This window comes from Pristiophorus japonicus, chromosome 16 (genome assembly GCF_044704955.1).
Source record: "Pristiophorus japonicus isolate sPriJap1 chromosome 16, sPriJap1.hap1, whole genome shotgun sequence".
NCBI classification, from domain to species: Eukaryota; Metazoa; Chordata; class Chondrichthyes; family Pristiophoridae; genus Pristiophorus; species Pristiophorus japonicus.
In genome coordinates, this window is record NC_091992.1 from 76,749,604 (window position 1) to 76,772,633 (window position 23,030).

General features: G+C 51.0%; 1 protein-coding gene across 1 annotated transcript in view; it reads left to right on the plus strand.

Annotated features, from left to right (window-relative positions):
* pkd1b (polycystic kidney disease 1b) overlaps nucleotides 1-23,030 on the plus strand; it is a 370,954-nt gene that overhangs the window by 297,927 nt on the left and 49,997 nt on the right. Inside the window, exons 25-29 of the mRNA XM_070856829.1 lie at nucleotides 4,034-4,244; nucleotides 5,228-5,351; nucleotides 9,244-9,393; nucleotides 16,860-16,924; nucleotides 22,296-22,516. Coding sequence (XP_070712930.1) covers nucleotides 4,034-4,244; nucleotides 5,228-5,351; nucleotides 9,244-9,393; nucleotides 16,860-16,924; nucleotides 22,296-22,516 — 771 coding nt within the window. The remainder of the gene's footprint in view (nucleotides 1-4,033; nucleotides 4,245-5,227; nucleotides 5,352-9,243; nucleotides 9,394-16,859; nucleotides 16,925-22,295; nucleotides 22,517-23,030) is intronic.

The window sequence follows — 23,030 nt, forward strand, 5'->3', positions numbered from 1 at the left end:
TTCCAGATCCGAACCACTCGCTGCGTAAAAAAGTTTTTCCTCATGTCGCCTTTGGTTCTTTTGCCAATCACCTTAAATCTGTGTTCTCTGGATCTCGACCCTTTTGCCAATGGGAACAGTTTCTCTCTATCTACCCTGTCTAGACCCCTCATGAGTTTGAAAATCTCTATCAAATCTCCTCCCAAACGTCTCTGCTCTAAGGAGAACAACCCCAGCTTCTCCAGTCTATCCATGTAACTGAAGTCCCTCATCCCTGGAACCATTCTTGTAAATCTTTTCTGCACCCTCTCTAAGGCCTTCACATCCTTCCTAAAGTGCGGTGCCCAGAATTGGGCACAATACTCCAGTTGAGGCCAAATCAGTGTTTTATACAGGTTCATCATAACTTCCTTACTTTTGTACTCTATGCCTCTATTTATAAAGCCCAGGATCCCGCATGCTTTTTTTAACCGCTTTCTCAACTTGCCCTGCCACTTTCAATGATTTCTGCACATAGCCCCAGGTCTCTCTGTTCATGCATCCCCTTTAGAATTGTACCATTTAGTTTATATTTCCTCTCCTCGTTCTTCCTACCAAAATGTATTACTTTGCACTTTTCTGTGTTAAATTTAATCTGCCACGTGTCCGCCCATTCCACCAGCCAGTCTATATCTCCCGAAGTCTATCACTATCCTCCTCACTGTTCACTATACTTCCAAGTTTTGTGTCATCTGCATATTTTGAAATTGTGCCCTGTACACCCAAGTTCAGGTCATTACTATATATCAAGAAAAGCAGTGGTCCCAGTACCGACCCCTGGGGAACACCACTGTATACCTTCCTCCAGTCCGAAAAACAACCATTTACCCCAACTCTATGTTTCCTGTCACTGAGCCAATTCCATATCCACACTGCCACTGTCCCTTTTATTCCATGGGCTTCAACTTTCCTGGTAAGCCTATTGTGTGGCACTTTGTCGAACGCCTTTTGGAAATCCATGTACACCACATCAACCGCATTACCCTCATCAACCCTCTCTGTTACCGCATCAAAAAACTCCATCAAGTTGGTTAAACACGATTTGCCTTTAACAAATCCAAGCTGGCTTTCCTTAATTAATCCACACTTGTCCAAGTGACTGTTAACTTTGTCCCTGATTATCATTTCTAAAGTCTTCCCCACCACTGAGGTTAAACTGACCAGCCTGTAATTGCTGGGTTTATCCTTGCACCCGTTTTTGAACATGTGTAACATTTGCAATTCTCAGTCCTTTGGCACCACCCCCGTATCCAAGGAGGATGGAAGATTGTGGACAGTACTTCTGCAATTTCCACCTTTACTTCGCTCAGCGTCCTAGGGTACATCCTATCCGGTCCTGGTGACTTATCTACTTTAAGTATAGCCAGCCTTTCTAGTACCTCCTCTATCAATTTTCAGCCCAATCAGTATCTCAATTCCCTCCTCTTTCACTATGACTTTGGCAGCATCCTCTCCCTTGGTGAAGACAGATACAAAGTACTCATTGAGTACCTCAGCCATGCCCTCTGCCTCCATGAGTAGGTCTCCTTTTTGGTCCCTAATGGGCCCCACCCCTTTTCTTCTACCCTTTTATTATTTATATGCCTATGGAAGACTGTTGGATTCTCATTTACATTAGCCATGTGTCTATTCTCATACTCTCTCTTTGCCCCTCCTATTTCCTTTTTCACTTCCCCTCTGAATTTTCACTTTCTATATTCAGCCTGGTTCTCACTTGTATTCTCAACCTGACATCTGACGTACGCCCCCTTTTTCTGCTTCATCTTACTCTCCATCTCTTCCGTCACCCAGGGACAAGAGACCACAATCCCAATTTGTAGAATGATCAGTGAGAAGGTTGGTCATCAACAAATTGGGGCGGTGCCATTCTGCTCCACCTCAAAGTGGGAGCATAAGATCATACAGACTAGTCTAAACATTCACTCCCTCCACCACCGGCGCACCGTGGCTGCAGTGTGCACCATCTACAGGATGCACTGCAGCAACTCGCCAAGGCTTCTTCAGCAGCACCTCCCAAACCTGCGACCTCTACTGCCTAGAAGGAGAAGGGCAGCAGGCGCATGGGAACACCACCACCTCCACCTTCCCCTCCGTTACACACCATCCTGACGTGGAAATATTTGGGCCGTTCCTTCCTCCTCACTGGGTCAAAACTCCCTAACAGCACTGTGGGAGAACCTTCACCACACGGACTGCAGCAGTTCAAGAAGGCGGCTCACCACCACCTTCTCGAGGGCAGCTAGGGATGGGCAATAAATGCCGGCCTTGCCAGCAGCGCCCACATCCCGAGAAGGAATTTTTTTAAAGGGGTTTCTAACTAGATGGATGACGTTTTAGGAACAGCAATCGATTGTGAAGCCCAACAGTTCTCTCCCTTCTCCGTGGATTAACTGTACCTTTCTCGTCATCATACGTACCCATCCTCCTCGTTATGTGGGCGAGTCATCTCCCCCCAAACACTGCTCCGAGGTTCCTATCTGCTTGGGATTGATGGCGCAGTAAAGGCGCTTTCACAACCTCAGGATGTCCCAAAGTGCTTTATAGCCAACAAAGTGCATTTGAAGCCCAGTAATGCAGTCAGCACGGCAGCCAATTTGCAAACAGCAAGCTCCCACAATCAGCAATGTGTTAATGACCAAATAAACTGTTTTTGTTACGTTGATTGAGAGATAAATATTGGCCAGGATACTGGGGAGAACTCTCCTGCTCTTCTTCGAAATAGCGCCGTGGGATCTTTTACGTCCACCTGAAAGGGCAGGCAGGGCCTCGATTTAACATCTTATGGAAAAGTTGGCAAGTCCGACAGTGCAGTACTCTCTCAGTAGTGTACTGAAGTAGAATATGGGTGGCAATTCTCCCCAGATCGAGAATGCCTGCTCGTACTGTACAGTACTCTCTGTCACAGGAGGGAGCTCGTGGAATAGGCGAGCTGTGCTGGGGCTGCCCGTAAACTTTGTCTCAGGTTGTTGGTCCGCTTTCACAAGTTTTCCCGGTTGGTTTGGTCCTCAGCCCATTCCCTCCCCAGAAATCCAGCCAATTCTCATTCACCTCGCTTCAATGTTACCTCATTCCATAATTGGGTGAAAAAGTTCAGCTTGACTTCCCTTCTTGTCCCTAACTCCCTTATTGCTTCAATTTCATTTCAATTAGACCCCACCCCTTGCCCCTGATCCCCCAAGTCTCTTCTGTTCCAAAAAAAAATCCCAACATTCCACGACCTTTCCTGGGAGACATGGAGAAGACCAATCGGATCACCCGCTCGCTCTGATCTGTGGCCTGTTCCTGCACTCGCAGAAACCAGTAATGCATTAATCACCTTCACAGTGCAGTGTCAGCTTGGCTCAGTGGTACCACGCTTGCCTCTTGTGTCAGAAGGTTGTGGGTTCAAGACCTACTACAAATCTAAACACAAAACCAAAACTGACCGTCCAGCACAGTACTGAGGGAGTACTGCACCATCAGCGGTAGCTTCTTCCAGATGAGAAGTTAAAGTGAGCCCCAGTCAGCCCTGTCAGGTGGATATAGAAGATCCCATGGCAGAATTGTGAAGAGGAGCAGGGGAGTTATCCCGCTGTCCTGGCCAATATTTATCCCTCGACCAACATCACTAAAACAGATTATCTGTTCATTTATCTCATGCCTACTGCTGCCTGGGCCCCAAGCTCGGGAACTCCCTGCCCAAACCTCTCCGCCTCTTTCCTCCTTAAAACCTACCTCTTTGACCCAGCTTTTGATCACCTGCCCTAATTTCTCCTTATGTGGCTAGGTGTCAAATTTTTTGCCTCATAACACTCCTTGGTACGTTTCTCGACATTAAAGGCGCTATATAAATACAAGTTGTTTGTGGGATCTTGTTGTGCATGGAGTGACTGCCAGCAAGGCCGACAGAACAGAGAAAATCCTTCAGCAGGAGTTGCCTGGCTGAGTGCAGAAGGCAGTGAGATGGGAACGGGTGTGGCTGGAGGTGGATTTTCCGTGGGGAGCTGACTCTCGTTGTCCTGTTTTCTGTCACTAGGCCCTCAGGAGTTGCGCCGTTTCTCCCGCATCTTCATCTCGCAGCTGAAGCGTGGTGCATGCGAGAAGCACATCTGGCTCTCCGTCTGGGATCGCCTGCCACGGAGCGGTTTCACCCGAGTCCAGCGGGTCACCTGCTGCACCCTGCTCATGTACCTGTTCCTCACCGCGGGGGCAGTGTGGTATGGGGCCGTCGCAATCAGAAACACCAGGTCTGCACCGCCTCAGTATTCTATCTGATCTTTCACCCCATTTGACCATTGACCCGATCGGATCCATGGCCGAGTCATTACCTTATGTCCCGGGGTCAGTGTGTCCATGTCCCGGGGTCAGGGGTTGATGCCCAGCGTGAGTGGGTCGATGCCTGGGGTCAATGCCCAGGGTCAGTGGGACGATGCCCAGGGTCAATGCCCCGGATCAGGGGGTCGATGCCCGGGGTCAGGGGGTTGAAGCCTGGGTCAATGGGTCGATACCCAGTGTCAGGGGGTCGAAGGCCGGGGTCAGTGGGTCGATGCTCGGGGTCAGTGGGTCGATGCTCGGGGTCAGTGGGTCGATGCTTGGGGTCAGCGGGTCGATGCCCGGGGTCAGAGGGTCGATGCTGAGGTCAGAGGGTCGATGCCTGGGGTCAGGAGGTCGATGCCCGGGTTTAGAGGGTCGATGCCCGGGGTCAGTGGGTCAATGCCCGGGGTCAGCGGGCCAATGCTCGGGATCAGCGGGTTGAAGCCCGGGGTCAGTGGGTCGATGCTCGGGGTCAGTGGGTCGATGCCCGGGGTCAGTGGGTCGATGCTCGGGGTCAGTGGGTCAATGCCCGGGGTCAGCGGGTCATTGCCCGGGATCAGCAGGTCGAAGCCCGGGGTCAGTGGGTCGATGCCCGGGGTCAGGGGTTCGATGCCCGGGGTCAGGGGGTCGATGCCCGGGGTCAGGGGGTCGATGCCTGGGGTCAGGGGGTCGATGCCCGGGGTCAGGGGGTCAATGCCCGGGGTCAGGGGGTCGATGCTGGGGTCAGAGGGTTGTTGCTGGGGTCAGAGGGTCGATGCCTGGGGTCAGGGGGTCGATGCCTGGGGTCAGGGGGTCATGCCCGGGGTCAGTGGGACGATGCCCTGTGCTCCGGGTGTAGGGTGGCCACGATTGTACAGGAGAGGGATGTGTGTTATTAAAGATGAGAAACTATTTAACAGTGTGTGTGCTGTTGCAGCCTCCCGATGGCCTACCTGGCCACCGTTACAGGCGAGACCGTGGCTGTTGGCGTTGTTCTGGCTGCTGTAGTGTTCCCTGTCTATCTCCTCTTCTCCTTCCTCTTCAGAAGGACCCGTAGCCAGGTAAGGTCAGCAGTGGGTGAGCTGTGCGCGGTGTGAAGCGAGTGTATGAAGTGATGGCCCATAGACAGCAGGCCTCCTTCATGGAATATCCAGCAGACTTTCAGCACGAATTTTAACTTGCTTTTTTTTCTTATTCTCCATGTAATGCTGGGGTTCATAAGAACATAAGAAATAGGAGTAGGAGTTGGCCATTTGGCCCCTCGAGCCTGCTCCACCATTCAATAAGATCATGGCTGATCTGATCATGGACTCAGCTCCACTTCCCTGCCCGCTCCCCATAACCCTTGACTCCCTTATCGCTCAAAAATCTGTCTACCTCCGCCTTAAATATATTCAATGACTCAGCCTCCACTGCTCTCTGGGACAGAGAATTCCACAGATTTACAACCCTCTGTGAGAAGAAATTCCTCCTCATCTCAGTTTTAAATGGGCGGCCCCTTATTCTAAGACTATGTCCTCTAGTTCTAGATTCCCCTATGAGTGGAAACATCCTCTTTGTCGAGCCCCCTCATTATCTTATATGTTTCAATAAGATCACCTCTCATTCTTCTAAACTCTAATGAGTAAGGACCCCACCTGCTCAACCTATCTTCATAAGTCAAACTCTTCATCTCAGGAATCAACCTAGTGAACCTTCTCTGAACTGCCTCCAATGCAAGTATATCCTTCCTTAATTATGGAGACCAAAACTGTATGCAGTACTCCAGGTGTGGCCTCACCAATACCCTGTACAGTTGTAGCAGGACTTCTCTGCAAAGAGACCTGGGTGTCATGGTACATCAGTCATTGAAGGTTGGCATGCAGGTGCAGCAGGCGGTTAAGAAAGCAAATGGCATGTTGGCCTTCATAGCAAGGGGATTTGAGTACAGGGGCAGGGAGGTGTTGCTACAGTTGTACAGGGCATTGGTGAGGCCACACCTGGAGTATTGTGTACAGTTTTGGTCTCCTAACCTGAGGAAGGACATTCTTGCTATTGAGGGAGTGCAGCGAAGGTTCACCAGACTGATTCCCGGGATGGCGGGACTGACCTATCAAGAAAGACTGGATCAACTGGGCTTGTATTCACTGGAGTTCAGAAGAATGAGAGGGGACCTCATAGAAACGTTTAAATTCTGACTGGGTTAGACAGGTTAGATGCAGGAAGAATGTTCCCAATGTTGGGGAAGTCCAGAACCAGAGGTCACAGTCTAAGGATAAGGGGTAAGCCATTTAGGACCGAGATGCGGAGGAACTTCTTCACCCAGAGAGTGGTGAACCTGTGGAATTCTCTACCACAGAAAGTTGTTGAGGCCAATTCACTAAATATATTCAAAAAGGAGTTAGATGAGGTCCTTACTACTAGGGGGATCAAGGGGTATGGCGAGAAAGCAGGAATGGGGTACTGAAGTTGAATGTTCAGCCATGAACTCATTGAATGGCGGTGCAGGCTAGAAGGGCCGAATGGCCTACTCCTGCACCTATTTTCTATGTTTCTATGTTTCTATACTCTATCCCCCTTGCAATAAAGACCAACATTCCATTTGCCTTCCTGGTTACTTGCTGTACCTGCATACTAACTTTTTGTGTTTCATGCAAAAGGACCCCAGATGCCTCTGCACTGCAGCACTTTGCAATTTTTCTCCATTTAAATTATAATTTGGTTTTCTATTTTTTTCTGCCAAAGTTGATAACCACTGTTGGAAATATCCTCACTGCTTCACTCCCCGTGGGGCTGGGGGTTACTCCCCATGGGGCTAGGAGTCAGTCCCCATGGGGCTGGGGTCGGGGTTCGCTCCCCATGGGGCTGGGGGTCACTCCCCATGGGGCTGGGGGTCACTCCCCATGGGGTTGGGTTCGGGTTCACTCCCTGTGGGGCTCGTGGTCACTCAACGTGGGGTTGGGGGTCACTCACCATGAGGCTGGGGGTCACTCCCCGTGGGTCTGTGGCTGGGGTCACTCCCCGTGGGGCTGGGGGTCACTCCCCGTGGGGTTGGGGGTCACTCCCTGTGGGGCTGTGGCTGGGGTCACTCCCCGTGGGGTTGGGGGTCACTCCCCATGAAGCTGGGGGTCATTCCCCGTGGGGCTGTGGCTGGGGTCACTCCCCGCGGGGCTGGGGGTCACTCCCGTTGGGGCTCGGGGTCACTCCCCGTGGGGCTGGGGGTCACTCCCCTTGGGATTGGGGGTTCACTCACTGTGGGGCTGGGGTTCACTCCCCGTGGGCTGAGATTGGCGCTCTGTGGGACTGCCCGCCTCTGTACCTTGCTTGGGTGAGCATGTCCTGCCCATGCGAGCTGCGACAGTGAGTGTCGGCAGGATGACCAACCATGGCGGACATCGGAGCTGAACCCCACCCTGCTCTGACCCGACACCCACAGTGTGCTGTTCAACCAGGTGGGCCATGGGGACCGGGAGCCTGGCCTGTTCAGCCGATCCTTCGCTCTGAATCCAGACGCCGTCTCCCTGCGGCCATTACGGCCACGGTGGGCTGGCTTGGCTCAGGCCAGGGATGGAACCTGACACGTTGTGGTCAGTGTGGCACAGTGTCGAGCCACGAGGTGCTTTGTGCCCACCGAGCACTCAGAGGTGCCCATGTTTCGGCGACACTTACACTTTGTGCTCACGGCCTTTGCCAAACTCGTTCCACTTTGACGGCAGCTGAAAGAGAAACTCAGGCCGGCAGGCCCAGCCAGAGTACTTTGTGCACTGTGGCACTTGATGCAGTGCAGGGCGCTGAGACCCAAGCACAACCTGCGGTGGTATCTTTCTGTGTGTGTCCCCAAAACCGTGGGTTGTCCCTGGCCAAGTGGTAGTCAGGGAGGTGATTTCAGCCACTGGAGCAGGGATCAAGCGGAATTCCAACTGGACTTGTTCCTTCGGATAATAATCTTCTTCTTCCATATGGTAGTAGCAAAGCAAACCTAATGTCAATGTCCCAGTCGGATATCCAGGCCAAAGCTCCCGGTGTAACAGCATGGCTATCTTGCAGGCTGCCTGTGAATTCCCTCTGAGGGCAGTGGCTCAATGATGTGCTCCAGGGTCTGATTAGGAGCTCCACAGTCACACGATGGGGAGGCTTTAATCTCCTGAGGCGGTTGATGGTTGTCCACTGTTTGCGAGAAAGATTTGATCCTTCAGGTTGTACTGTGGGGTCCTCGATAAGGAATCCATCCCGTATGTCGCAGTTCTTCCAAGCATTCCGCCGTCGGTCATCGAGGCTATGGGGAGATTGCTGAAGGGCTTCGGCAGTGGTCCAAAATGGCCGTTTAGATTTGAGATGGGTTGATCGTAGGTTGTTCACGTCAGCCTGGATAATAATGAGACTCAGCAAGCAAGGCTGACCGCTCCTTTCATCACACCCCCCCTCACCTCCCCATACCCCACACCCCCCTCACCACCCCACACCCCTTCCCCTCCCCCACACACACCACCCCCCCATACACCACCCCCCCACACCCCTCCCCCCATACCCCACACCCCCCTCAGCCCCCACACACCCTACACACACCACCCCCCATACAACCCTCCCCCACACACACACCTCCCCGTCCCTCCCCACACACCCCTCCCCCCGCCCCCCCCCACACCCCTCCCCACACACCCCACACACACCACCCTCCATACACCCCTCCCCCCACACACACCTCCCGTCCCCCCCACACCCCCCACACACTCCTCCCCCCCCACACCTCTCCCCACACACCCCACCTCCTCCCACCCCCCCACACACCCCTTCCCCCACAACCCCCCCCCCCCACACACAAAAACCATCGATCGGCCTACAGCCTCACTGTACAGATGTCACACCTCTGCGCCTGGTAACCCAGCCCAGTCCTGCTCAGTGTGCAGTGATTGGAGAACACAGCCTCCGTGGGCGAGATTGTCACTCACCGCGTGTCGTGTCGCTCTGTCCCAGATCACGGTGGATGACCCGGAACCCCCTCCCGCGGAGGCCCAGACTGTGGAGATGGACGTGTACCTGGATCCCTCGGAGCTGGGCAGCTCATCCTTCCTGTCCATCCTCGGCGGCCTGGACTCCATCGTGGATGTGAGCTCAGAGAGTTGTGTAAGTGGCAAGTGACGCTGGCCAAACGGGTCACTTCAAATAGAAAAATAACACGCATTTATATAGCGCCTTTCACAGCCGAAGGGCGGCCCAAAGTGCTTTACAACCAATGAAGTACATTTAAAGTGTAGTCACTGTTGTAATGTAGCAACCGTGGCAGCCTTTTGTGCGCACAGCAAGATCCCACAAACAGCAATGCAATAAATGAGCAGATAATCAGTTTTAGTGATGGCGTTTGATGGATAAATATTGACCGAGGCACTTGTGGAACCCTCCTGCTCATCTTCCAATAGTGCTATGGGATCTTTCACATCTTTTGAATGAGACGTTAAACCAAGGCAATGACAGTGCTCAGGTTCAGGCAACTTATATATAGTGTAACGGATACCCGGGAATGAGTTACAGGCTCGAATATAATCGAGGAGGTCGGGTAGTTTATATATAGAGTAACGGATACCCAGGAGTGAGTTACAGGCTGGAATATAATCGAGGGGTTCGGGTAGTTTATATATAGAGTAACGGATACCCAGGAGTGAGTTACAGGCTCGAATATAATCGAGGAGGTCGGGTAGTTTATATATAGAGTAACGGATACCCGAGAGTGAGTTACAGGCTCGAATATAATCGAGGAGGTCAGGTGGTTTATGTTATGTCTTGAATAAAGAGTCAGACTAGATACTGCAAGCTCAAAGTAAGTGTGACCGTAGTCCTTTATTACAGATCTCAGAGTGCCTCTCCAGCCTGTGAGGCCTCCTTATATACAGGTACTCCCAAGGGATTGTGGGATCCCTTGGGGCTCCAGGGGATAAGCACTCTGGTGGTTAGACATGGTATTTACATGTTTACATACATAACAACACTCCCCCCCCCCCCCCCCCCCAAAGTCAATGATGTAACTATTTACAATGTGAGTCGATCTGGGGCCTTCCTTTCCCTGGTTGATCATCTCGGTGCAAATGCTGGTGTTGGTGAGTCGTTTGTTGGGCCTTCACTGGGCTGCTGCGCAGCTGGCCTTGCTGGGCTGCTGGGAGTGGTGAGTCTTGCTGGGCTGCTGGGAGTGGTGAGTCTTGCTGGGCTGCTGGGAGTGGTGAGCCTTGCTGGGCTGCTGGGAGTGGTGAGTCTTGCTGGGCTGCTGGGAGTGGTGAGCCTTGCTGGGCTGCTGGGAGTGGTGAGTCTTGCTGGACTGCTGGGAGTGGTGAGTCTTGCTGGGCTGCTGGGAGTGGTGAGTCTTGCTGAGCTGCTGGGAGTGGTGAGCCTTGCTGGGCTGCTGGGAGTGGTGAGCCTTGCTGGGTTGCTGGGAGTGGTGAGTCTTGCTGGGCTGCTGGGAGTGGTGAGTCTTGCTGGGCTGCTGGGAGTGGTGAGTCTTGCTGGGCTGCTGGGAGTGGTGAGTCTTGCTGGGCTGCTGGGAGTGGTGAGTCTTGCTGGGCTGCTGGGAGTGGTGAGCCTTGCTGGGCTGCTGGGAGTGGTGAGTCTTGCTGGGCTGCTGGGAGTGGTGAGCCTTGCTAGGCTGCTGGGACTGGTGAGTCTTGCTGGACTGCTGGGAGTGGTGAGTCTTGCTGGGCTGCTGGGAGTGGTGAGTCTTGCTGAGCTGCTGGGAGTGGTGAGCCTTGCTGGGCTGCTGGGAGTGGTGAGTCTTGCTGGGTTGCTGGGAGTGGTGAGTCTTGCTGGGTTGCTGGGAGTGGTGAGTCTTGCTGAGCTGCTGGGAGTGGTGAGCCTTGCTGGGCTGCTGGGAGTGGTGAGTCTTGCTGGGCTGCTGGGAGTGGTGAGTCTTGCTGGGCTGCTGGGAGTGGTGAGTCTTGCTGGGCTGCTGGGAGTGGTGAGTCTTGCTGGGCTGCTGCGGGTGGTGAGTCTTGCTGGGCTGCTGGGAGTGGTGAGTCTTGCTGGGCTGCTGGGAGTGGTGAGCCTTGCTGGGCTGCTGGGAGTGGTGAGTCTTGCTGGGCTGCTGGGAGTGGTGAGCCTTGCTAGGCTGCTGGGAGTGGTGAGTCTTGCTGGACTACTGGGAGTGGTGAGTCTTGCTGGGCTGCTGGGAGTGGTGAGTCTTGCTGAACTGCTGGGAGTGGTGAGTCTTGCTGGGCTGCTGGGAGTGGTGAGTCTTGCTGGGCTGCTGGGAGTGGTGAGCCTTGCTGGGCTGCTGGGAGTGGTGAGCCTTGCTGAGCTGCTGGGAGTGGTGAGTCTTGCTGGGCTGCTGGGAGTGGTGAGTCTTGCTGGGCTGCTGGGAGTGGTGAGTCTTGCTGGGCTGCTGGGTGTGGTGAGTCTTGCTGGGCTGCTCGGGGTGATGGGTTGCCACTTGTATGTGTGTTGGAGGGTGGAAAAAGGTAGAGTCTATTGTGGGTTGTTCTGGATAGTCCATAAATCTGAGTTTGGTTTGGTCCAAGTGTTTCCTACAGGTGAGTCCATTTTCAAGTTTGACCACAAACACCCTACTCCGCTCTTTGGCCTAAACAGTGCCAGCAATCCACTTGGAACCTTGTCCCATAGTTCAACACAAATACAGGATCATTGATTTCAATTTCACGTGACACATTTGTGCGATCATGATATGTATTCTGTTGAAGTCACCTGCTCTCTACCTGTTCGTGTAGATCAGGGTGGACGAACGAGAGCCTTGTCTTAAGTGCCCTTTTCATGAGCAGTTCAGCGGGAGGGATCCCGGTGAGTGAGTGGGGTCTTGTGCGGTAACTAAGCAGGACTCGGGATAAGTGAGTCTGCAGTGAGTCTTCAGTTACCCTCTTCAAGGTCTGCTTGATTGTTTGAACTGTTTGTTCTGCTTGACCGTTGGACGCTGGTTTAAACAGGGCAGACATGACATGTTTGATCCCATTGCGGGTCATGAACTCCTTGAATTCAGCACTGGTAAAGTATGGCTCATTGTCACTTACAAGGACGTCATGCAGGCCGTGCGTAGCAAACATGGCCCGTAGGCTTTCAATGGTGGCAGCGGACGTGCTTGTCGACATTATCACACATTCAATCCATTTCGAGTACGCATCTACAACCAAGAATGGGCCTGCATAGTTGACATGGACCCTAGACCACGGTTTGGAGGGCCAGGACCATAAACTTAGTGGTGCCTCCCTGGGTGCATTGCTTAACTGGGAACATGTATTACATTTGTGCACGCAGGACTCTAAGTCTGCATCGATACCGGGCCTCCACACGTGGTATCTGGCTATCGCTTTCATCATTACGATGCCTGGGTGGGTATTGTGGAGATCACTAATGAAAGTGTCCCTACCCTTTTTTGGTACAACTACCCGATTACCCCATAGGAGGCAGTCTGCCTGTATAGACATTTCATCTTTGCGCCGCTGGTACGGCTTTATTTCTTCCTGCATCTCTAACGGGACACTAGACCAACTCCCGTGGATCACACAGTTTTTTTACTAAGGACAGTAAGGGTCCTGGCTCGTCCAGGTTCTAATCTGTCGGGTGGTAACAGGTGATTGCTCACTCTCGAATGCTTCCATTACTATAACTAAATCTGTGGGCTGTGCCATCTCCATCCCGGTGGTGGGCAAAGGCAGCCTACTGAGTGCATTGGCACAGTTTTCTGTGCTTAGCCTGTGGCGGATGGCATAGTTGTATGCGGACAACGTGAGCGCCTATCTGTGGATGCGGGCCGATACATTGGTATTTATCCCCTTACTTTCAGAAAAGAGGGATATAAGCGGCTTATGGTCAGTTTCCAATTCAAATTTGAACCCGAACAAATATTGATGCATTTTCTTTACCCCGTAAACACACGCTAACGCTTCTTTTTCGATAATACTGTAGGCCCTCTCAGCTTTAGACAGACTTCTGGATGCATAAGCAACCGGTTGCAATTTCCCAAATTCATTAACTTGTTGTAATATACACCTGACCCCGTACGATGCTTACATGCATTGTACAACACAAGCAATTTGTTTGAACATAACAGCTTCCTAGCTTTCGCAAAGGCATTTTCTTGGCTTTTACCCCATACCCATTCATCTCGTTTATACAGTAAGACATGCAGTGGTTCTAACAATGTGCTAAGACCCGGTAAGAAGTTACCAAAATAGTTCAGGAGTCCTAGAAACAACCACAGCTCCATCACGTTCTGTGGTCTTAATGTGTTCTTGATTGCCTCCATCTTCAAATCGGTGGCCTGATGCCGTCTGCCCGATTCTTCTTCCCAGGAACTCCACTTCAGATGCCAGGAAAACACACTTCGAGCATTTTAACCTGAACCCCACACGATTAAGCCGACTAAGAACCTCCTCCAGGTTCTGCAGGTGCTCGACGGTGTCCCGACCTGTAACCAAGATGTCGTCCTGGAAGACACAGTGCGCGGGACCGACTTCAGCAAGCTTTCCATGTTCCTCTGGAATATTGCCGCAGCTGATCGAATCACAAATGGGCATCAGAAGAGACCTTCGTGCGTGTTGATGCAGGTGAGGCCTTTCAATGATTCCTCCAGCTCCTGCGTCATGTAGGCCGAGGTCAAGTCCAGCTTCGTGAATGTTTTACCTCCCGCCAGCATCGCACATAGGTCGTCTGCCTTTGGTAGCGGGTATTGATCCTGCAGTGAGAAACGATTGATAGTTACTTTGTAATCACCACAGATTCTGATGGTGCCGTCTCCTTTGAAGACTAGAACAATCGGACTGGCCCACTCATTAAGTTCGATCGGCGAAATGATGCCCTATCGTTGCAGCCTGTCCAGCTCGATCGCCACTCTCTCTCTCATCGTGTAAAGTACTGCTCTCGCCTTGTGATGGATGGAATCAAATGGATCTGCAGTTTTTCTCCTTGGAACTTCCCGATGCCTAGTTCGAACAGCGAGGGGAACTTGCTTAGGACCTGGGCACATGAGATGTCGTCGACGGATGAAAGCGCTTGGACATCGTCCCAGTTCCAGCGAATCTTTCCCAACTAGCTCCTGCCAAACAGCGTGGGGCCATCGGCCGGTACCACCCAGTGTAGTAACTCATGCACCGCTCCATCGTAGGAGACCTTTACGGTAGCACTGCCAATTACAGGAATCAGTTTCTTTGTGTACATTCTAAGTTTAGTGCGAATGGGAGTCAGGACTGGCCTTGAAACCTTGCTGCATCACAATTTATGGAAAGTCTTTTAACTCATTATGGACTGGTTCGCGCCCATGTCCAGCTCCATGGACACCGGGAGTCCATTTAATTTAACCTTCAGCATTATCGGGGGACACTTTGTGGTAAATGTGTGCACCTCATATAGCTCTGCCTCCTCAGTGTGAGGCTCTGGTTCGTCGTGATCCACCGTGGATCTGTCCTCCTCTACAACATGGTGGTTTGCAGGATTAGCAGGGTTTGCAGCTCACCTGCACATGTGTTGGAGGTGTCCTATTGTTCCACAGCCCTTGCAAATGTATCCTTTGAAGCGGCATGAATGGAAACGATGATTACCCCCGCAGCGCCAACAAGGTGTAAATGGCCTTGCATTCACCACCCTTGATGATGGACTCTGAGACATCTGCGGACGTGTAGCTGCAGGCGTGTAAGTCCTGCCCTGTACATTTCGATTCAAAAACGTTACTTTGTTCACAGTACTTGCAGCAGCACTAGTATGCTGAGAAATTTGTTTCATATTGTCACTGGTGGCGATAAACGCCGGGCTATCGCTATGGCTTTACTCAAGGTTGGGGTCTCTACGGTCAAAAGTTTGCAAAGTATTACCTCATGGCCAATGCCAAGTACAAAGAAGTCCCTGAGCATATTCTCCAAGTGTCCTTCAAATTCGCAATGTCGTGCAAGGCGCCTTAGCTCGGCGACGTAGCTCGCCACTTCCTGGCCTTCAGACCTCTTGTATGTGTAGAACCAATACCTCACCATCAGAACGCTTTCCTTCGGGTTTAGATGCTCCCGGACCAGTGTGCTCCGAACCATCTTCCGGACCATCTCCCTCCGAAAATTTCTCCAGGGTGCCCACAGTTCTCTGCATTGTTGCAGTGGGGTTCGTCATCTGTATCTCGTCGCCAGTTGTTCTGGCTTGAATAAAGAGTCAGACTAGATACTGCAAGCTCAAAGTAAGGTGTGACCATAGTCCTTTATTACAGATCTCAGAATGCCTCTCCAACCTGTGAGACCTCCTTATATACAGGTGCTCCCAAGAGATTGTGGGATCCCTTGGGACTCCAGGGGATAAGCACTCTGGTGGTTAGACATGGTATTTACAGGTTTACATAACAGTTTATATATAGAATAACAACAACAACTTTTTAAATATAGCAACTTTAACGTAATAAAACTTCCCAAGCCACCTCACAGCAGTGTTATAAGAAAAAACAGATAATTTTGACACCAAACCAAATAAGAAGTAATTAGCGCAAGTGAACAAAAGCGTGGTCAAAGAGGTAGCTTTTAAGGAGCGTCTTGAAGGAGGAAAGAGAGGTAGAGAGGTGGAGAGGTTTAGGGAGGGAGTTCCAGAGCTTAGGGCCCAGGCAGCTGAAGGCACGGCCACCGATGGTTGAGCGATTATAATCAGGGATGCTCAAGAGGGCAGCATTTGAGGAGTGTAGACATCTCAGGAGGTTATGAAGCTGAAAGAGATTACAAAGATGGGGAGGGGCGAGGCCATGGAGGGATTTATAAACAAGGAGGAGAATTTTGAAATCGAGGCGTTGCTTAACCAGGAGCCAAGGTAGGTCAGCGAGCACAGGGATGATGGGTGAGTGGGACTTGGTGCGAGTTAGCACACAGGCTGCCAAGTTTTGGATTACCTCTAGTTTACGTAGTGTAGAATGTGGAAGGCCAACCAGGAGTGCATTGGAGTAGTCAAGTCTCGAGGTAACAAACGCATGGATGAGGATTTCAGCAGCAGATGAGTTGAGGCAGGGACAGAGGCAGGCAATGTCACGGAAGTGGAAATTGGCAGTTTTATAGGCTTGAATCTAGTCAAGGGGTTCGGGGGGTTTATATATAGAATAACTGATACCCGGGAGTGAGATACAGGCTGGGATCTAATCGAGGGTTTGGGGGGTTTAATATATAGAATTACAGATACCTGGGAGTGAGGTACAGGCTGGGATCTAATCGAGGGGTTCGGGGGGTTTATATATAGAACTACAGATACCCGGGAGTGAGTTACAGGCTGGATTCTAATTGAGGGGTTCGGGGGGTTTATATATAGAATTACAGATACCCGGGAGTGAGTTACAGGCTGGAATCTAATCGAGGTGTTCGAGGAGTTTATATATAGAATAACGGATACCGGGAGTGAGTTACAGGCTGGAATCTAATCCAGGGGTTCGGGGGGTTTATATATAGAGTAACAGATACCCGGGAGTGAGTTACAGGCTGGAATATAATCGAGGGGTTCGGGGGGTTTATATATAGAACAATGGATACCCAGAAGTGAGTTACAGGCTTGTTAATGAACTGACCAATCTATGCTGTATACCCGCTGCATGGTTTAAAATCTTGCTCATTCACTCAGTGACTGTAATTTCTTTCTTTGTGTCTGGGCAGGAATCCCTTGGGAGTAAAAAGCTGGACTCTGACTTTCGATTCCGTCCACAGCTGATCAGTGAGAGGTACAGACACTTTGCTTTCTTCAGCCGTCAGCTCCTGACAATGTGGGCTCTTTCCCTCCCCCTGCTGGCACAGTTGGTAAAGAAAGACTTGCATTTATATAACGCCTTTCATGACCACCAGACGTCTCAAAGCGTTTACAGCCAATGAAGTACTTTTTGGAGTGTAGTCACTATTGTAATCTGTGAAACGCGGCAGCCAATTTGTGCACAAGCAAGCTCCCACACACAGCAACGTGATAATGACCAGATAAACTAATTTTTTGTTATGTTGATTGAGGGATAAATATTGGTCAGGACACCAGGGATAACTCTCCTTGTTATTCTTCGAAATAGTGCCATGGGATCTTTTACGTCCACTTGAGGGGGCAGACGGGGCCTCGGTCTAACGTCTCATCTGAAAGAGGGCACCTCTGACAGTGCAGCGCTCCGTCAGTACTGCATTGGAGTGTTGGCGTAGATTTTCTGTGCTCAAGTCCCTGGAGTGGGACTTGAACCCACGACCTTCTGACCAAGAGGCGAGGGTGCTACCCACCGGTTTGAATCCTGGGGCTTAGCTGAGGCAGCACTTAAGGAGGCTATCCAGTGACTTTCAAGTGCAAACTGTCGATGCTGGTCGAAGACGCCTCTACTCAGCTGTAATGCCTGCGTTGTCGAATAGCTGTCCGACGCTCAATGTTTGATCTCACGCATGAGGTACAGCCACTTGGATGGGGTACTGAAGGGGGGCCTGTGGAATACGTGCAAGTCCGCAAAATGTGTTTTGTTTTTGAAAAAAGCCTGCATGGGTTGGGTATATAGCAAATAGGAACAGCATTTCTTCTCTCAGAGGGTTGTAAATCTGTGGAATTCGCTGCCTCAGAGAGCTGTGGAAGTCGGGACATTGAATAAATTTAAGACAGAGATAGACAGTTTCTTAACTGATAAGAGAATAAGGGGTAATGGGGAGCGGACAGGGAAGGGGACCTGAGTCCATGATCGGATCACCTATGATCCTATTAAATGGCGGTGCAGGCTCGAGGGGCCGTATGGCCTACTCCTGCTCCTATTTCTTATGTTCTTATGTTCCTATTCACCAGGCTGTCCACGGCTCTGCCTCCCTCTCCCTCCCAGATCGTCGGCAGTCCAGCACTGAATATTGGGAAGACCGAAGCCATTGTTTTCGGTCCCCGCTACAATCTCCGTTCCCTAGCCACTGACTCCATCCCTCTCCCCAACGCCTGTCTGAGACTGAACCAGACTGTTCGCAACTTAGGTGTCATATTTGACCCTGAAATGAGCTTCCGACCACATATCCGCAGCATAACTAAGACCGCTTATTTCCACCTCCGCAACATTGCCCATCTCCGCCCCTGCCTCAGCTCATCTGCTGCTGAGACCCTCTTCTATGCCGTTATTATCTCTAGACTTGACTATTCCAATGCACTCCTGGCTGGCCTCCCACATTCTACCCTCCGTAGACTTGAGGTGATCCAAAACTCGGCTGCCTGTGTCGTAACTCGCACCAAGTCCCGATCACCCATCACCCCTGTGCTCGCTGAACTATATTGGCTCCCTGCTAAGCAACACCCCGATGTCAAAATTCTCATCTTTGTTTTCAAATCCCTCCATGGCCTCGCCCCTCCCCATCTCTTTAATCTTCTCCAGTGCTGTATGGCGGGGGCAGGTTGGTAGAGGACCTTTGTCTTACGGAAGCTGAGTGTAAGGCCCATACTCTCGTACGCTCCGGTGAAGGTGTTGACGATGGTTTGGAGTTCGACCTCTGAGTGTGCGCAGACACAAGCATCGTCTGCATGTTGTAATTCAATGACAGAGGTTGGGACAACCTTGGATCTGGACTGGAGGCGACGGAGGTTGAACAGTTTCCCGTGTGTTCTGTAGATTAGCTCCAGTCCAGTGGGGAGCTTATTGAGGGTGAGATGGAGCATTGCAGCTAGGAAGATCGAGAAGAGTGTTGATGCGATGACACAGCCTTGCTTGACCCCGGTCCGCATGTGAATTGTGTCTGTGGTGGATCCATTGGTCAGGATCACAGCTTGCATGTCATCGTGAAGCAGGCGAAGTATGGGCCTTACACCAAACATCTGTAAGACAAAGGTCCTGTACCAACCCGCTCCCACCACACAGCACTGCCCCCGATTACCATGATCTATGATGACGCCTTGGACAACGTGGACCATTTTCCATTCCTCGGGAGCCTACTGTCAACAAGGGCAGACGTTGATGCCGAAGTCCAGCACCAGTGTGCCAGTGCAGACTTGGTTCTGGAAACATTGCAACAACTGGAAACTTTGCAACAGCTGGAAATATTTATCTGGTCATTGTCACATTGCTGTGTGTGGGAGTTTGCTTGTACGTGGATTGGCTGCCACGTTTCTCTACAGAGTAGTAGTGATACCCGCCCTCCTATATGCTTCAGAGACATGGACTATGTACAGCAGGCACCTCAAAGCACTGGAGAAGTACCACCAACTCTGCATTTGCAAGATCCTGCAAATCCATTGGCAGGACAGACGCACCAATGTCAGTGTTCTCGCTCAGGCGAACATCCCCAGCATCGAAGCATTGACCACGCTCAATCAGTTTCGATGGACGGGCCACATCGTCTGCATGCCCGATGCTAGACTCCCGAAACAGGCGCTCTACTCGGAGCTCCGACATGGCAGGTGAGTCCCAGGTGGGCAGAGGAAACGCTTCAAAGACACCCTCAAAGCCTCATTGAAAAAGTGCAACATCCCCACCGGCTCTTGGGAATCCCTGGCCCAAGATCGCTCAAAGTGGAGGCAGAGCATCCGGGAAGGAGGCGAACACCTCGAGTCTCTTCGCCGGGAGCACGCGGAAGCCAAGCGCGAAGAGCGGAAGGAGCTTACGACAAATCAAGTTCCCCACCCACCTGCCCCACATGTGACAGAGTCTGTAGATCCTGCATTGGTCTCCTCAGTCATCTGAGAACTCATATTAGTGTGGAAGCAAGTCATCCTCGACTCCGGGGGACTGCCTAAGGAGCCCCATAACCCCCCGAGATGTCTGCGCTCCTCTAATTCTGCCATCTTGAGCATCCCTGATTATAATTGCTCAACCATCGGTGGCCGTGCCTTCTGTTGTCTAGGCCCCAAACTCTGGAATTCCCTCCCTAAACCTCTCTGCCTCTCTACCTCCCTTACTTCCTTTAAGACGCTCCTTAAAACCTACTTCTTTGACCAAGCTTTTGGTCACCTGCCCTAATTTCTCCTTATGCGGCTCAGAGTCAATTAAAAAAAAAATCTCATAATACTCCTGTGAAGCGCCTTGGGATTTTTCACTACATTAAAGGCGCTATATAAATACAAGTTGTTGTTGTAATTGGCCAGTATTTGGCCATCTCAGTCAGACAGGCCAGAGGATGGATGTTGGGTGAAATGGTCTTGCTGTCGGGTTAGCTCTTCTGAGGTTGGGGCTGAGGGACACTGGGACAGTATATAGGGCACCTTACTATGCTTCTGAACATGAACGGGTAGCTGACCTGGGAGTGCTTAATGCTGACACTGGTTGCACAAGAAGCCAATTGTTCTATCCCCCAACACTAATATCCATCAACTCTGAATCAGAAGGCTGTGGGCTTAAGTCCCACTTCAGCTCAAAATCTAGGCAGTACTTCTCGGAGGTGCTGTCTTTCAGATGACACATTACAGTTTTGGTTTCCATATTTACGAAAGGATATACTTGCTTTGGAGGCAGTTCAGAGAAGGTTCACTAGGTTGATTCCAGAGATGAAGGGGTTGACTTATGAGGAAAGGTTAAGTAGGTTGGGCCTCTACTCATTGGAATTCAGAAGAATGAGAGGTGATCTTATCAAAACGTATAAGATTATGAGGGGGCTTGACAAGGTGGATGCAGAGAGGATGTTTCCACTAATGGGGGAGACTAGAACTAGGGGGCATATAGTCTTAGAATAAGGGGCCGCCCATTTAAAACTGAGATGAGGAGGAATTTCTTCTCTTAGAGGGTTGTAAATCTGTGGAATTCTCTGTCCCAGAGAGCTGTGGAAGGCGGGACATTGAATAAATTTAAGGCAGAGATAGACAGTTTCTTAACCGAGAAGGGAATATGGGGTTATGGGGAGCGCGCGGGGAAGTGGAGCTTAGTCCATGATCGGATCAGCCATGATCGTATTGAATGGCGGAGCAGGCTCGAGGGGCCGTATGGCCTACTCCTGCTCCTATTTCTTATGTTCTTATGTAAACCGAGGCCCCGACTGCCTTCTCAGGTTGGCATAAAAGATCCCATGGCACTATTTGGAAGGACAGCAGGGGAGTTATCACTGACCAATTTTTATCCCTCAACCAACATCACTGAAAAACAGATTATCTGGTCATTATCATATTGCTGTTTGTGGGAGCTTGCTGTGCACAAATTGGCTGCTGTGTTTCCTACATTACAACAGTGACTACACTTCAAAAGTACTTCATTGTCTGTAAACGCTTTGGGACATCCTGAGGTTGGGAAAGGCTGGGGGGGTCCTTGTACATGAAACAAAAAGTGAGCAAGCAGATGCAGCAAGTAATCAGGAAGGCAAATGGAATGTTGGCCTTTATTGCAAGGGGAATGGAGTATAAAAGTAGGAAAGTCCTGCTACAACTGTACAGGGTATTGGTGATGCCACACCTGGAGTTTTGGTCTCCTTATTTAAGGAGGGATATACTTGCATTGGAGGCTGTTCAGAGAAGGATCACTAGGTTGATTCCTGAGATGAAGGGGTTGTCATGAAGAAAGGTTGAGCAGGTTGGGCCTATACTCATTGGAGTTTGGAAGAGTGAGAAGTGATCTTATTGAAACTTATAAGAATTTGAGGGGCCTTGACAGGGTAGATGCAGAGAGGATGTTTCCCCTTGTGGGGGAATCTAGAACTGTGGGGCATAGTTTCAGAATAAGGGGTTGCCCATTTAAAACAGAAATGAGGAGGAATTTCTTCTCTCAGAGGGTCGTGAATCTGTGGAATTCTCTGCCCCAGAGAGCTGTGGAGGCTGGGTCATTGAATATATTTAAGGTGGAGATAGACAGATTTTTGAATGATAAGGGAATAAAGGGTTATGGGGAGCAGGCGGGGAAGTGGAGCTGAGTCCATGATCAGATCAGCCATGATCTATTGAATGGCGGAGCAGGCTCGAGGAACCGAATGGCCTACTCCTGCTCCTATTTCTTATATTATGTCAATGCAAGTTCTTTCTTCTTTCCTCCACCTTGATGAGCACAAAACCCAGAAATAAATGGGATCCTGATGCAACCCTCCCTCGAACTGGGCATCAGCCCGAACCTGTTCTCAGTTACTGGGCTGTTTGAACTGAATGTTGCTGTTTCAATCAGCGCTGAGCTCTCTCCTCCTTCAAACCTGCAGCTGTCTCAAGAGCTGGCCGTCGTATGACAGTCTGTTCGACCTCCCCGACCTCTTGAACCACGACCCCTCCTACAGCCGGAATAAAATTCTGAAGAGGAAGAAAGCTTTGCCGAAGCTGGGGATGAAGTCATGCTCGTCCTTGGATGAAGATCCCCTCTCCTTTTCCATTTCAGACTCCTGTGAGAGCAGGAGTTTGAAACACAACCACCTGACGACATCAGGTAAGAGAGAGAGAGAGAGGTGTGTTAGTCAACTCGTTCGATAATCTGGGGTCAGCGACGTGGGCTGCGTTGACGCCCGAGACCGAGGTACTTAACCTCTTCAATGCCCTTATCCTTGGGAAGGCCAGTGGGGATATACTCATCATCATAGGCGCTCCCTTGAAACGAGGATGATTTGCTTCCATGCCAAAAAAGGGATGAGTTCACAGGTGTTTCAATGAAGGACCTAATATTCCGGATCCTGAACTACATCTTGAAGGGTGGAAGATGCCTGTGCATGGATTTTTTTAACATGTGGTGGCCGTTGCACACCAGCCACCACACGGGCTTGACAGAGCTAGGTCTTGGTCCAGTGGCAAGAGTTAACCAGGACGATTGGAGACCTGCTCTGCTGCACGGACCTAGTGCGCACACATATCGCAATGTGGGCTGGCCCGTGCTGCCCCTGGGCCCCTGGCCCCGAACTCACGCCTCCCCTGGGCCCCGATCACGTCCCTCTACAGTCTCTTGCCGC